The 13,380-nt window shown below is 43.4% G+C and overlaps 1 protein-coding gene across 8 annotated transcripts in view; it reads left to right on the top strand.

The window, feature by feature from the left end:
- The window catches only part of MEF2D (myocyte enhancer factor 2D), a 266,321-nt gene that overhangs the window by 228,735 nt on the left and 24,206 nt on the right, over window positions 1–13,380 (top strand). For 3 of the 8 annotated variants that reach the window (XM_073610210.1, XM_073610208.1, XM_073610209.1), the window contains 4 exons: window positions 4,204–4,266; window positions 7,465–7,672; window positions 8,658–8,714; window positions 13,183–13,367. In XM_073610210.1, the coding sequence (XP_073466311.1) occupies window positions 4,204–4,266; window positions 7,465–7,672; window positions 8,658–8,714; window positions 13,183–13,367 (513 nt within the window). Of the gene's footprint in view, window positions 1–138; window positions 274–4,203; window positions 4,267–7,464; window positions 7,673–8,657; window positions 8,715–13,182; window positions 13,368–13,380 lie in introns of all 8 variants that reach the window. The other 5 variants (XM_073610216.1, XM_073610214.1, XM_073610215.1 and 2 more) reach the window with 3 other exon arrangements.

Raw genomic sequence — 13,380 nt, 5'->3', positions numbered from 1 at the left:
TTTTTTTCTTTTCTCTGTTTTTTCTCCCTTTATACCTCTCCCCCACCCCAAAAAATACATACATTAATAAAACCACGAAAATAAAATTGGGACAAAAAAAAAAAAATACCTCACCCCAACCCTGATGTGAAAAAGCAGGCGCTGAACAAGAAGCACAGAGAGTACGAGAGCCCGGACGCGGACGAGGTGTTTGCGCTGACTCCGCAGACGGAGGAGAAATATAAAAAGATTGACGAGGAGTTTGATAAAATGATGCAGAATTATAGACTCGCAGTGAGTACCGCGGGGGAGGAGCTACAGGCCACAGCAGCACTGCAGGTTCTTGGGTAATGTACAGACACGGGGGAGGAGATTTTCCACATATAGCAGACAGGCTTGGTTGGTACAAAGGCTCCAGTTGTCAGTGTGTCATTGTTTTGTGGCCACAAGTGTCATTGCAGCATTGCTCTCTGACCCCCAGTTGTCGGTATGTCATTGTTATAAGAACCCAAGTGTCAGTATGTCATTGTTCCGGACCCTAAATGTCAGTTTGCAAGTATTCTGCACCCCAAGTATTATTGTTCTGGGGCCCAAGTGTCAATATGTCATTGTTATAAACCTCCAAGTGTCAGTGTGTCATTGTTCTGTGATCCTAAAGTGTCAGTGTGTCATTGTTCTGGACCTCCAAGTAGCAGTGTGTCATTGTTCTGTGATCCCCAAGTGTCAGTGTGTATGTATTATGGACCCTCAAGTATTACTATGTCATTGTTCTAGACCTCCAAGTGTCAGTGTGTCTTTATTCTGTGAACCCCAAGTGTCAGCGTTCTGGGACTCCTAAGTGTCAGTGTGTAAGTTCTGGACCCCCCCCAAGTATAACCATGTCATTGTTCTGGGCCCCAAGTGTCAATATGTGTCATTATGTATGTCAATATGTCATTGCTATAAACCCCCAAGTGTCAGCGTGCCATTGTTCTGGGCCCCCAAGTGTCAGCGTGTCATTGTTCTGGGCCCCCAAGTGTCAGCGTGTCATTGTTCTGGGCCCCCAAGTGTCAGCGTGTCATTGTTCTGGGCCCCCAAGTGTCAGCGTGTCATTGTTCTGGGCCCCCAAGTGTCAGCGTGTCATTGTTCTGGGCCCCCAAGTGTCAGCGTGTCATTGTTCTGGGCCCCCAAGTGGCAGCGTGTCATTGTTCTGGGCCCCCAAGTGTCAGCGTGTCATTGTTCTGGGCCCCCAAGTGTCAGCGTGTCATTGTTCTGGGCCCCCAAGTGTCAGCGTGTCATTGTTCTGGGCCCCCAAGTGGCAGCGTGTCATTGTTCTGGGCCCCCAAGTGGCAGCGTGTCATTGTTCTGGGCCCCCAAGTGGCAGCGTGTCATTGTTCTGGGCCCCCAAGTGGCAGCGTGTCATTGTTCTGTGATCCCCAAGTGTCAGTGTGTATGTTTTCTGGACTACCAAGTATTACTATGTCATTGTTCTGGACCTCCAAGTATTACTATGTCATTGTTCTGGACCTCCAAGTGTCAATGTGTATTTGTTCTGTGAACCCCAAGTGTCAATGTGTCTTTGTTCTGTGAACCCCAAGTGTCAGCGTTCTGGACCCCCAAGTATAACCATGTAATTGTTCTGAGCCCCAAGTGTCAATATGTCATTGCTATAAACCCCCAAGTGTCAGTGTGTCATTGTTCTGGACCCCCAAGTGTCAGCGTGTCATTGTTCTGGGCCCCCAAGTGTCATTGTTCTGGGCCCCCCAAGTGTCAGCGTGTCATTGTTCTGGACCCCCAAGTTTCAGTGTGTCATTGTTCTGGGCTCTAAGTGTTGGTGTGTCTTTGTGCCTTCACACTGTAAGTGAATGTAAGTGTGTCATTGTTCTGTGTCAAGTGTGCTGTTGTGTTAGGACCCCCAAGTGCCATTCTGCAGTTTGAGATATCAGTATATCATTGTTGTGGGAAACCCAAGTGTCCCTTCTACCACCTGTTGTTCCTGTGTCATTGTCCTGGCATTCAATATACCAGCATATCATTGTACTGGAACCTCAACTGTCTTGTTATTGAAAAGGTACAGCATGTATTGTCTTTACACTCAAGATAGGAGCCTGCAGTGCTGCTTACTGGAGATTGAAATCCTAACCCTATACTTCAGGAGTGGGCCTGCTACACACAGCTCAGTAGCCCATCCCTTGGTGGAGGGCTTATGAGTTTAAGGAGTGTGTTTTTCTGCATGGCTGTGCTTCGTGGCCTGGTTTGCTTGATATTCACATGAGGTGCCAGCATAGATAAAGTGGACCTGTCACATTTGCAAACATCCATTTTTGTTTGGTGAATCAACGTTCGGCAGTGCCTGTGAACACCTTGTGTGGCAATGTTGATCTCTCTGAACCCAATGGGTTTCCATGAACATTGGTTTATCTAACAAAATGGCTGTAGCAAATAGCAGGTCTGCTTTAATATGCAAGACTAATGAGGTAACTCGAGGAACAGGCCTCATATTGGTCTTTTTTGCCCATTTCAGCCAATTTGGTTGTCTTTCATTTCCCCAATGCACTATGGAAGAGTTTGATTGGGTACTATTGAAGATGATGGTGTCCCGATCCCCTTTTTAGTGACCTGTCCTCATTATTTATATTACATGTTCCTTATCCAAATTGTTAACACTTGTCTAAACCAGTAACCTGCTTATCCAGATTGTGCTTGACTTGGCTTTCTTCTGACAGTTGAATTTCTTTGACTTCTTTCAATTTTTTACTGACAATTAACATTCACTTAACACTGTTGAATAGATTGTGTTTATTCACTGACTCCACTCTAAAACTTGACATCAGAGCGGAGGGGGATCTTAATTACGGGGAGCGTCTTGGATGAAAAGACACCCTGCAATTTGAACGTATAATTTATCAGATGTTCTCTAAGTCATAACGCATGAATATGTTAAACTCGGTGTGGGATGCTGTTATAATAATTATTATAAGTTACATAAAGTTATCGGACAGGTTGCAGTGGGTGTGGAAAAGTTTTATCACTTGTCCTTTTATACTGTATGCTTGCTACTTTTGGAACTGCAGACTTTATTAGCCATTGAGTTTTGGTGGAGGACTCGGTTGCCCTCAAAAATATTTTAGACTACATGGGATAGAAGTTAAAACATCCACCATATGGCCAAAATGTAGAAAAAATGATCCTCACTCCGGTTGTTGCTCTTAAAATTTCTTCTTTTTATTGAATAGCCACAGTGAACAAGCGCATATTAAGTCAGTTGACGCATTTCAGCCTAAATGGCCAAAATGTTGTGCTTCCAACCTTGTAACAATGATTTGGTTATAGTTTTTCAGTGTTCCTGCATGACCATGCTCTCATCTCCTGTCAAATGTGACACCAGGACCTGAAACGAGGGAAGTGGTTGCAGACTTTGTCCTAATTGGAGAGATTTCCCATCACTTCCTGTCCAAACAGGAAGTCCAGTGAAGGGTAATCTCCCCAGTGGGGTCTCAGACTGCAAGTATAAAACTGGCATGGCTTTAATTTCCTGGTTCACCTTAACAACCAAATCTTGACCTTGAAAACATGTCCACTAAGGGCTTGCTCTTTAAGGTCCAGCCTTCAGTTGTCATTCCCTTTGCAATATCATTCAACAATCATTTGAAAAATCTAATTATCTAATTTTAGATATTATTAAATATCTAAAGTCAATTTTTTTTTTTGGGGGGGGGGGGGGGAGATAGAGTAGGGAAGAGTTAAACACCCCTCGGGTTTTTATTGCTTGTAAAAATATCCAATAAGTTGCCAGACCAAAGATCCAAGAGTCCAAAATCTTTTAATATTAGTGTTTGCTCATAACAAGACAACAGCCAATGCATTTTGGGGGGGTTTAGACACCCCCGTCCTTCATTAGGCTTTTATAAATGCTGTCACTGGACTTAATAGGGTGTAGTATTGGCAAGTCGCAAACCAATTGCGTTGGCTGTTCCATGTTGTCTTATTATGAGCAGACACTACTATTAAAAGTTTTTGGTCTCTTAGATCTTTGGTCTGGTGCTCTCATTGGACTTTTTGCTTGTAGATCTTAAACTTCAGGTCCCTTAGATAAGGGACACCCTTATATGGAGCCACTTGCTCCCTATGAACTTGAATGACTTTCTTCTTTCATGGTTTCTTCAACCATGAAAGCTAAATAAAGTCTAATCCAAGATCTCCAATATAAATGTTCTGCTTTTCATTGATGCCTTTATCTCTTAGGGAGGTTATCCTTCATTTCCTGTCCCAAAGAGACAACAGGAAGTGAGAAGAAATCCCTTAAAGGTGAGGGAAACATCTATGTTTTTTCCTGGAACTGGTGTCTCCATTGGAAGGTTTCCCAGTGACAGCTGTTAATTTTGGATTATTTCACTTGCTGTCTTAGTACAAATGGTCACCAGAATAAATAGGGTGAAATGCCCCACTAAGAGCACAGACAGGAATTAAAACCTGATAGGGGATTCTAGGAGCCCTTTTAAAGAAAAACTAGGCTTCATGTGCTCAACCCAGCCCTAATTATGTAGAGCTCTAGGAACCTTACCCTGCACCATCCACAACAACCAAACCAAGCGATTTTGGCTTTAGATACGCGGTTGGTGGCTGTCACTAGCACCTCAGTTTCTCAACAACAAGGGGATTTTTTTTTTTTTTTTTGCTCAAACAATATATTTGGCCAAAGAACATATTAAAGGGGAGAATGCAACTGGGAATGATAAGATGAATCAAACTTTTGGATCTCCCCACCGTAGCTTGTTCTAAATTGATATAACACGGGAATGTTTGGCAGAGCAGCTAAGCCAAGTGTTAATTGGTGAATTTGTTAACATAACAGCTTAACATTTGGTAAATGTACACGCAGTTGTTGTTATGCTAATGCGTAGCAGTTTTCAACTGCTGTTCTTAAAAATATGCAGTTTGTTTGAGTTGCTTACGACAGGAAAACTAGCTTACACCAGCCTGAAAAATGTTCTTCAACACGTTACAAAGTTTGCAAGCTATTACAGTATTTTGTTAAAGTAAACTTGTGGGGATGGAATTATGGGAGCTCCCATCGCTGACTTGTTTTAAAAGGTGCAGGTCCCCGGGCTATAGTTCTCGTGACTACAATGCCCAGTGAACTTAAGTCCTTGACTGAGGAATTTGCAGAGTACCGAGGCTCAATCTATCCCTACCCCAGTAACCCAAAATACAACACACCCCCCTATCCCAAATGACCAGACAACAAATATCAATTTTGGAGTTGTGTGACCATAGTAGCCCTTTATATTAACACAACTAAAGACATTTAGTGCAACACTGGTGAATAATGCAATCAATGTATAACATGCAAGCAGACATACGGTAAACAGAACAGCAATTGGTCCTACCAGGTCCAAGGTATTTGAAGGCACTTCTAAACCCAGCAAAATCGGCTGTATCTGGACCTAGTGAAAAGGCCCCCAGCCGCTATTACACCCCCTCTGGGACAATGAACCACCTCCGTACTCCCAGATACAACCCAGAAAAGTTAATGTTACCAACGTAGGCCTAATGTTGGGAAGGGACACCCAAACCTAAGATGGGCACATCCTATAACACTCCAAAATTTTAAGATCGCACTGCCTTCAAAGACCCAGAGACCTCTGCCCGCTGCGATTAGATCTCAACAAAATGACCACGACACCAACAGAACAGCAATTGATCCTACCAGGTCCAAGGACTTTGAAGGCTCTTATACACTCAGCAAAACCAGCTGTATCTGCAGCCAGTGAAAAGGTCCCCAGCCACTACTACACCGTCTCACGGACAATGAACCGTCTCCATACTCTCAGATACAACCCAGTAAAATTAATGTTACCAATTTAGACCTATTGTTGGGAAGGAACACCCATACCTAAGATGGGCCCAACCCATAACCTTCCAAAATTTTAGGACAGCACTACCTTCAAAGACCCAGAGTCCTCTGCCCGCTGCTATGACATGTGAACAAAATGACCCGGACACCGCAGTAAGAATTAAATAAGAACAAAAAGACCTACAGAAGGCAAATGAGTAGACAAACAAAAATTGTCCTAAAGAAAACCACACCAAAAAAATAATATCCCTGGGGTGGGAGGGCAGGAGAAACGTTATCGATGGTGGTACAAGCTCAGACTGAAGTCCCACAAGGTTCAGCCCCCTCTCCCCATACCAAGGTACCCCCCCCCCCAATCCCCCAACCATCCTATCAGGCAAGTAAGATTTATTTTTCATAAATAAACCTCCCATTCCACTGTACAACTTCACCTCTTCATGCTGGCCCTCCTCTTGTTCTGGTTGACTTACAGGCCTTGTACATACAACTTTGTTGAAGCCTTTAAAGAAAATTTCAGTTTCTGTATGAGAATGTTAAACGCAGATCTTACTGGAAGAGTTACCACTTTAAACACCCAAAACACATATCCAAGAGAAGCTGCCCCTGATGGTTTTTGGGGCATATGCTCTTATTTGATATCCCATAAATAAGCCAGGGAGACCCTATAGAGATTTATTTTATTCCACATAAGCCATAATTCCAATTCTAAGCCCCAATGAAAGGGGGAGCCTGTTGGCCCCCTAAACGCATCGGCTGCTTTATGTAATCATAAGATGAATCCTTGACGCATCTTGAACCATTTGGTCTGGCGTTCCTGTTGGGTCTTTATGTTTTGTCACCCTAAACAAGCAGCTAGCAGGCTTTCAACAAGCCTCAAGCTAGTTTAGGAGATAAGATATGTATTCAACGCTTAGTTGTGGACTTCAGCATCCCTCTAAAAAAAAAAAAAAAAAAAAAAACTTCCTCCTCCCTTCCCACCCAAAAAAAATACCCCTCTCTTTTTCTATATGGCTTCCCACTGGCTGTATTTTTTTTATTTTTGTGTTTTAATGGTTTTAAAGGTGGTGCTGACGTGATGATCAGTACACTTTAAATGAAGGGTCCCATGCACTTGCAGTATCTGTGTAGTAATGCTGGGTGTCATCCAACCAGGAAGGGGCATCTTGTGGCAAAGAGGTGCTTGGCAGGGAAGGGGGACAACTCCAAATTAAAGGTGAGCCATTACAGCCTGATCCTTTTTTTTTTTTTGATCCTGCTTGGGGTACCTTTTTTAAAAATAAAAATTTAGTTTGGAGTTTAACCTCTCCACACTAGATCTGATTTATTCTTTAAATGCTTTAACAAAGTTGCCTGAACCTTGCCGAAAGCTTCACAAATGCTTTGCAAAAGCACATTGTACAAATTGCTGAAGCCTCTGTGAACAAGGCCACAAACGAATGAAGTTTGGACGATAATGACAGCCTCCCGTAACAGTAACTTTTAAAAAAAAGTTAGCGATTGTCTCACTTTTTCTGTCCTTTCAGATTCATTATCAATTTAATTGTATTAAATACGGTAGGTTACTGGGTTCCAGTTATCATTTCAGACAGCTGCCTGGGGCTTATAGCGCATAATGTACCTGTTGTGATCTCATCACTCTGTGTGTTCAGTCTGCAGTTCCAGCCCCCAATTTCGCCATGCCGGTGACGGTCCCTGTGACCAATCCAAATGCACTGCAGTTCAACCAAGCCGGTCAGCTTGTCACACAGTCCCTGATGACTGCATCGCTCACAGACCCGCGACTCCTGTCTCCACAGCCACCCGCTCTACAGAGGAACACAGTATCTCCGGGGCTACCTCAGAGGCCAGCCAGTGCAGGTGAGGACCAGGCCAGGAACAACTGCATGAATGTCCTTATTTATTTTATTTTTTGTAGCCTAGGTCACACTAGATCAGTGATGGCGAACCTTGGCACCCCAGATGTTTGGGAACTAAATTTCCCATGATGCTCATGCACTTTGCAGTGTAGTTGAGCATCATGGGAAATGTAGTTCCAAAACATCTGGGGTGCCAAAGTTCGCCAGCACTGCACTAGATGGTCTGCTTTATCAAGTCACAAAATTAAGAGTGTGTTGCAGCCCTTATGAAGCCAAGAATATGTCTGGCCTCCCTGCTTCATTCTATATAATGTAAAATGTTTGCAGTGTCTATCTGGTGTGAGAAAACCTTATAATGACCACACCAGGCAGGTGTAACCACAAGCTCAGGTTCACTGACCAATGTCTGGAATTGAGCAAGGCATCTCTTGACTTTAATTCAAACACTCCAGCGCTGTTATACATCCAAGGTGTCCCAATTCATAATGCTTCGCCCCATGCAGCCCTCCTCTGACTAAGAAATCTCCAAAAGAACTGTAAAAACATACAGGCGGGCGTAAACACCTAGTGCATTACCACCGCCTCTGTTTGTTAAATCCAACAGACAAAAACATACTAACAAATGTAAAAAGGAACAGGCATATCAAATCTCAACTCCAGCTGTGACCATCTGACTATGTATACCAAAGTTGGAAGGCTAAAGTGTTTTGGAGGACGTGCCCCCTTCCTCAGTTTCCTCTGAGGAAGGGGGCACGTCCCCTAAAACACGTTAGCCTTCCAACGTTGGTATACATTTGTGTTTTTACAGATCTCTTGACTTTATTAAAAGTGGAGCACCTTGAGTTTCAGATCTTTGAAACCATGCACTATTATTTGTTTAATGGACTAAGTGAAATGATTACTTAAACCCAAGTGCATTTATGTGCGTTTTGGGCTCAAGCAATTTGTTATTTTGTTTTTCTCATGGGTTTCCTTTGTCACTGCAGGTGCAATGCTCGGGGGAGACCTAAACAACTCTAATGGAACCTGTCCAAGTCCTGTAGGTGAGTGCAGGTCTCGGATGTCTCAGACATTGGCACCATAAAGTATAGGGAAACTGTCATTGCACATAACCAATCAAATGGCAGCCCTCATTCTCCCGAATGATATAAGAAAAGTGTGACCTAGTCGCTGTTGGTAATTAGAACCATTTTTCTATTGGGCGCTTTAATCTCTAGGCATTATGGCCTGTTCTCCATGGAGTGTCTCTCTGCTTCTGGGTGGTCTGGGTGAGCTGAGGTTCCCACAATGAGGAAAGCAGCAGGGCTTGCTTCTCCCTCTTGCACTCCAGATCAGACCACTGCCAGTATACACAGGACTCACGCGGCTGTTCTCCACTTTCATTGTGGGCAGCAACGTTACCTTTCCTTGTCTTCTGCTGAAATCATAACGGAATTATTCAGCTCAACAGTGATCATGATGATGTGCGAAGTGCCTTAGCTCACAACAGCTGGATTTCAGTTTCGGGTCTGGATAGCGAACATTCTAATGTGATAGTTGGGGATAGGTCAATTTTTTTTCTGTAGCAGCATTGAAGAGCTGTGGCTTCTTACGGAGACTCTTGAACTCCCAGTGGCACCTACAGTATACGTATCAGGGAGGCACAATACCAATGACGAATCCATTAATCGGTACATTTTCTGAATCAGTGACTTGGGAAGTAACTGAGCCATTAGATCAGCATTGACTTTGAAACTAGTGTTTTCAGGAAAGGTCAGCAATATCATCCTCCATTTTTCTGTGGTGACAGGTTTCTTTAATGCTCAATTCCATCTTGGGGTAAAAAGCCAAAGATGAATTCCCTCCATGGTTTACCATTACTGCGATCCAACACTGGTCATCATCTGGGTTGAATGATGCCCACTTCCTTTGGGATGAAGGTGTTATATGTATTGCTGTTTTAGGTCAGTGACTGAACATTTGAAAGCCAAGTCATTTTGACAGCCAGGCATTTAGCATTTTTAGAAGCAGGTGGTCAGCAATGACGATGGCAGCCTTCAAATATCTCCTATGACTTAGTTTATAGTGGTTCCATAGCCACAAGTAGTTATGAGTAGAACAAATGCCACCATTAGAAGATTTTCCTTCAACTCTAAAATTGGTTACCAGTCTATATAGAGAGGAGAAACTTCCCCAGTGAGCACATAGCAATAAAACCCCAAAAGGGGGCTCTACCCCTTCCCTGCTCCATCCGAAATGCGGCCTTAGGTTCACTTCAAATATGGTGTACACAAACATGATAAAGGAGAACACCCCTCCGGGTGGGAACATATTGTTGCCAGAGTCTTCAAGTTGGTGTCCCCAACCCACCAGTCCCCACTCCTACCTGAAATATCAGTTTTGGTGTAGATTTTTCCCTTTAAATAGTCACTTTGGCAAAAAATTAATGTGCGTCCCCTCTTTCGGCTTCCATCTGCAATAGCATACACGCCAGTATTCCCCCCAACCCACCGGGACCGGTAACTGACGAGGAGAGCTCGATATGAGAACAGCTGCGTAAATTAGCAGGTCATCTCCTAAACACTCTAATTATCTCTGCTGAGTACAATGGATGTAATCTGCAAAACGGCACTATTAGCACAGGAAGGGCTGGAAGACGGGCTATGCTGCGCTGCCTGGATGTGTCACCGCTGTTTGTTTCCAGGGCTCCAAAGTCAATGAAATCAATATTATTATAGATGTAAATAGCTGTAGCATCACCCAGGAGCCCTCGGTGGAGAAGGTGCACTGCTGTCATTGTGAAACCATAAACAAGCAGAAACGAAGCTGCAATTATTATTTTTTTTCATAGTTAAGTGTGCAAACGCCGCCAGAAACCTTTAAGCTAGCAACAGGCGATACAGTCTGATTGTTCAGTCTCTATAAAGCCAAGCATGCACCTTTTAAAATTTTGTTTCACAATCTGCTTAAATGTAGCTATACAAATGGCGATTTGTGGTCAATTTACATATGAAAGATTGCAAACAAGCGAATATTTAATTGATTGGAAGCGATCAACAAAATCCCACCAAAGCCAACAGCGAAAATCAATTGAGAGCACACTAAATCGATCAAATGGAGGATCGTTCCTTTACAATTTTTATTAAATGTGATCATTTTATTAAAAACACCGGAAATTTTTTTTTCTGCTTATATCGAAAGTAATTTTTGGATGTGTTCGCCGATTATAATATTGAGCCATACTGACTGTTACACTGCTTCAAGCAGGTAAATGGGTAATTATTAGTGCTCTTGGCCCCCCTCCCCACTCTTGAATATAATGTTGTTTTCCCCCCTGCATGATTATAAAGTCCCTGTTACGGTGGGTGAATGCAGCGAGTAATCAGCCTGCCTCTTTGATTAATAAGATTTCATTATCATCATTAGACTCAGCGTGCAGCGAGTAGCCCCTCCCCTCTCCCTCTCCCCGCTGTCGATGCCACAGCGCCGTCACGGTGTTGTCTAAGACATTCAAGTCTCCTTTCCCTTTAATCAGACTGGACACCGATGGGCATGTGGCCCTTCAGAGTTGTCATTTGAATTTCCCTTGGCAGCCTACGAGTTTCACAGTGGGAAATCGTGAAATCCACTGAAGCAATACCAGCTTCTGCCCAGTTAGGAGGCAAATCCTTGGGTGGCGTCGAGTCGAGCACCCACCCGATAAGTGTCATGTATTCAACAAAAATTCTCTTACAAGTCAACCAGTGCTTTGGCCATGCAGGCCTAGCAACAGGTTGACTTTGGAGTTCATTTCATACTGGTTGACCCTTTCATGGACATTGCCCATGACATCTGTCCTGCTTCATGAAGGATGTTTCACATTCGAGTACTACCCCTTTCTTTGCTCAGTACCAGTGTAAACAGGGAAGGCAGGTAAATTTAGTTTCTTATAATGAGCAAAGGGTGGTCTAAAATGTGTCCATATCCTGGCCTTATTTATTTAGGCAGTCCAGGGTGTGGTCGCAATGAGGCCTTATTTATTTAGGTAGTCCAAAAGGTGTCCATAATCTGGTCTATTTTATTTAAATAGTCCTTAATGTGGTTGTAATAAGACCTTATTGATTTAGGTGGTCCAAAATGTGTTCATAACCTGGCCTTGTTTATTTCAGTAGTCCAGAGTGTGGTTGTAATGTGGCCTTGTTTATTTAGATCAGTGTCCTTCAAACTACAGCCTGGGGGGGCTGGATGCAGCTCTTTGCTTGCCTTTATCTGGACTTAAAGCATTATTCTTGCTACTGACACCAACAATGGGGCATTATTCCTGTAATTGACACCAACAATAGGAAATATTTCCTTCCACTGACACCAACAATATGGCGGTATTTTTCTTACTGAGACCAATGAGGGGGCATCATTCCTCCCCCTAATACCAGAGATGAGGCATTGTTTACTCCCACTGGGCACAGTCCGGCATCCCTAAAGTCTGAATGACCATAAACTAGCCCTTTGTTTAGAAAGTTTGGAGACCCCCTGATTTAGTCAAAAATGTGACCATAATCTGACTCTATTTATTTAGGCAGTCTAGAGTGTGGTTGTAATGTGGCTTTCTTTAGGTAGTCCAAAATGTGTCCATAATTTGGTCTCGTTTATTTTGGTAGTTCAAAATGTGTCCAAAATCTGGCCTTGTTTATGTAGGTAGTCCATAATGTGGCCTTGTTTATATAGATAGCCCCAAATGTGACTGTAATCTAACCTTAATTATTTATGTAGCTGAGAGTGTAGTCCTAATGCGGACTTGCTTATTTAGATAGTCCAAAATATGACCATAATCTGGCCTTGTTTGTTTAGGTAGTCCAGAATGTGGTCGTAATCTGGCCTTGTTAGTGGACAGGCCATGCTCAGTCTTGTGCATACAGCAGAGTAAATGTACATGAGAGCAGAGATGCAGGCCTACGTCCCCATCAGCTGTTTCAGATTCTGGCCAGGCTAGTTCTATGAATGTCAGAATTGACGTCACCCGGCATTCTCGGCATTCCTGCTGCCCGCTTCTAGAAACTGGAGTATGGTTCGCGTTGGAGGGCTGTGAGGGAGAGACAGCCCTGCTCCATACACCAAGCCTGGGCCTACACTTCCACTTTCCACCTGACAAAGCCAAGCTGCCCTATAGGCAGACACGTCTTTCTTTTTAGTATGTCCTGTTGCAGCAGCCATTTTGATACCCTGATCAATAACAAAAAAGGTTTTGCCTAGGAGTTGTCTTTATTTTGTGGCTCCCTTTGTAAAGGTATTCTTCGTAAAATGACCATCCTTTGAAGGTTTTGCATAGAGCTAGCGATTTAGACTAACTTCCTGTTTCACTCCTAATCCTGACAGGAAGTGAGGAGAAATCTCCCTCATTTCACTTCCTGTTCTATCAGACACCAGCCAAGTCTGACTGATCATACACAATAGACTCCCTGTTTATATGGGTCATGTTTATTGTAAGTGTTTATTAGTTCTCATTATTTTTGTAACATACATATAATCGCTGTCTCATATGTCCTTCTAATTTAGGCAATGGCTACATCAGCGCACGAGCCTCTCCAGGCCTAATATCTAACGGCAACAGCATGGGTAAAGTTCTCCCGGCCAAGAGCCCTCCGCCTCCCTCCCAGAACAATCAGCTCGGCACCAACAGTCGCAAGCCCGACCTGCGCGTCATCACCTCACAGAGCGGCAAAGGATTAATGCATCATTTGGTGAGTACCGAAG

This window comes from Aquarana catesbeiana, linkage group LG13 (genome assembly GCF_042186555.1).
Source record: "Aquarana catesbeiana isolate 2022-GZ linkage group LG13, ASM4218655v1, whole genome shotgun sequence".
NCBI lineage: Eukaryota > Metazoa > Chordata > Amphibia > Anura > Ranidae > Aquarana > Aquarana catesbeiana.
The sequence above is the reverse complement of the archived record's forward strand: the minus strand, read 5'-3'. Positions and strand labels throughout refer to the sequence as shown.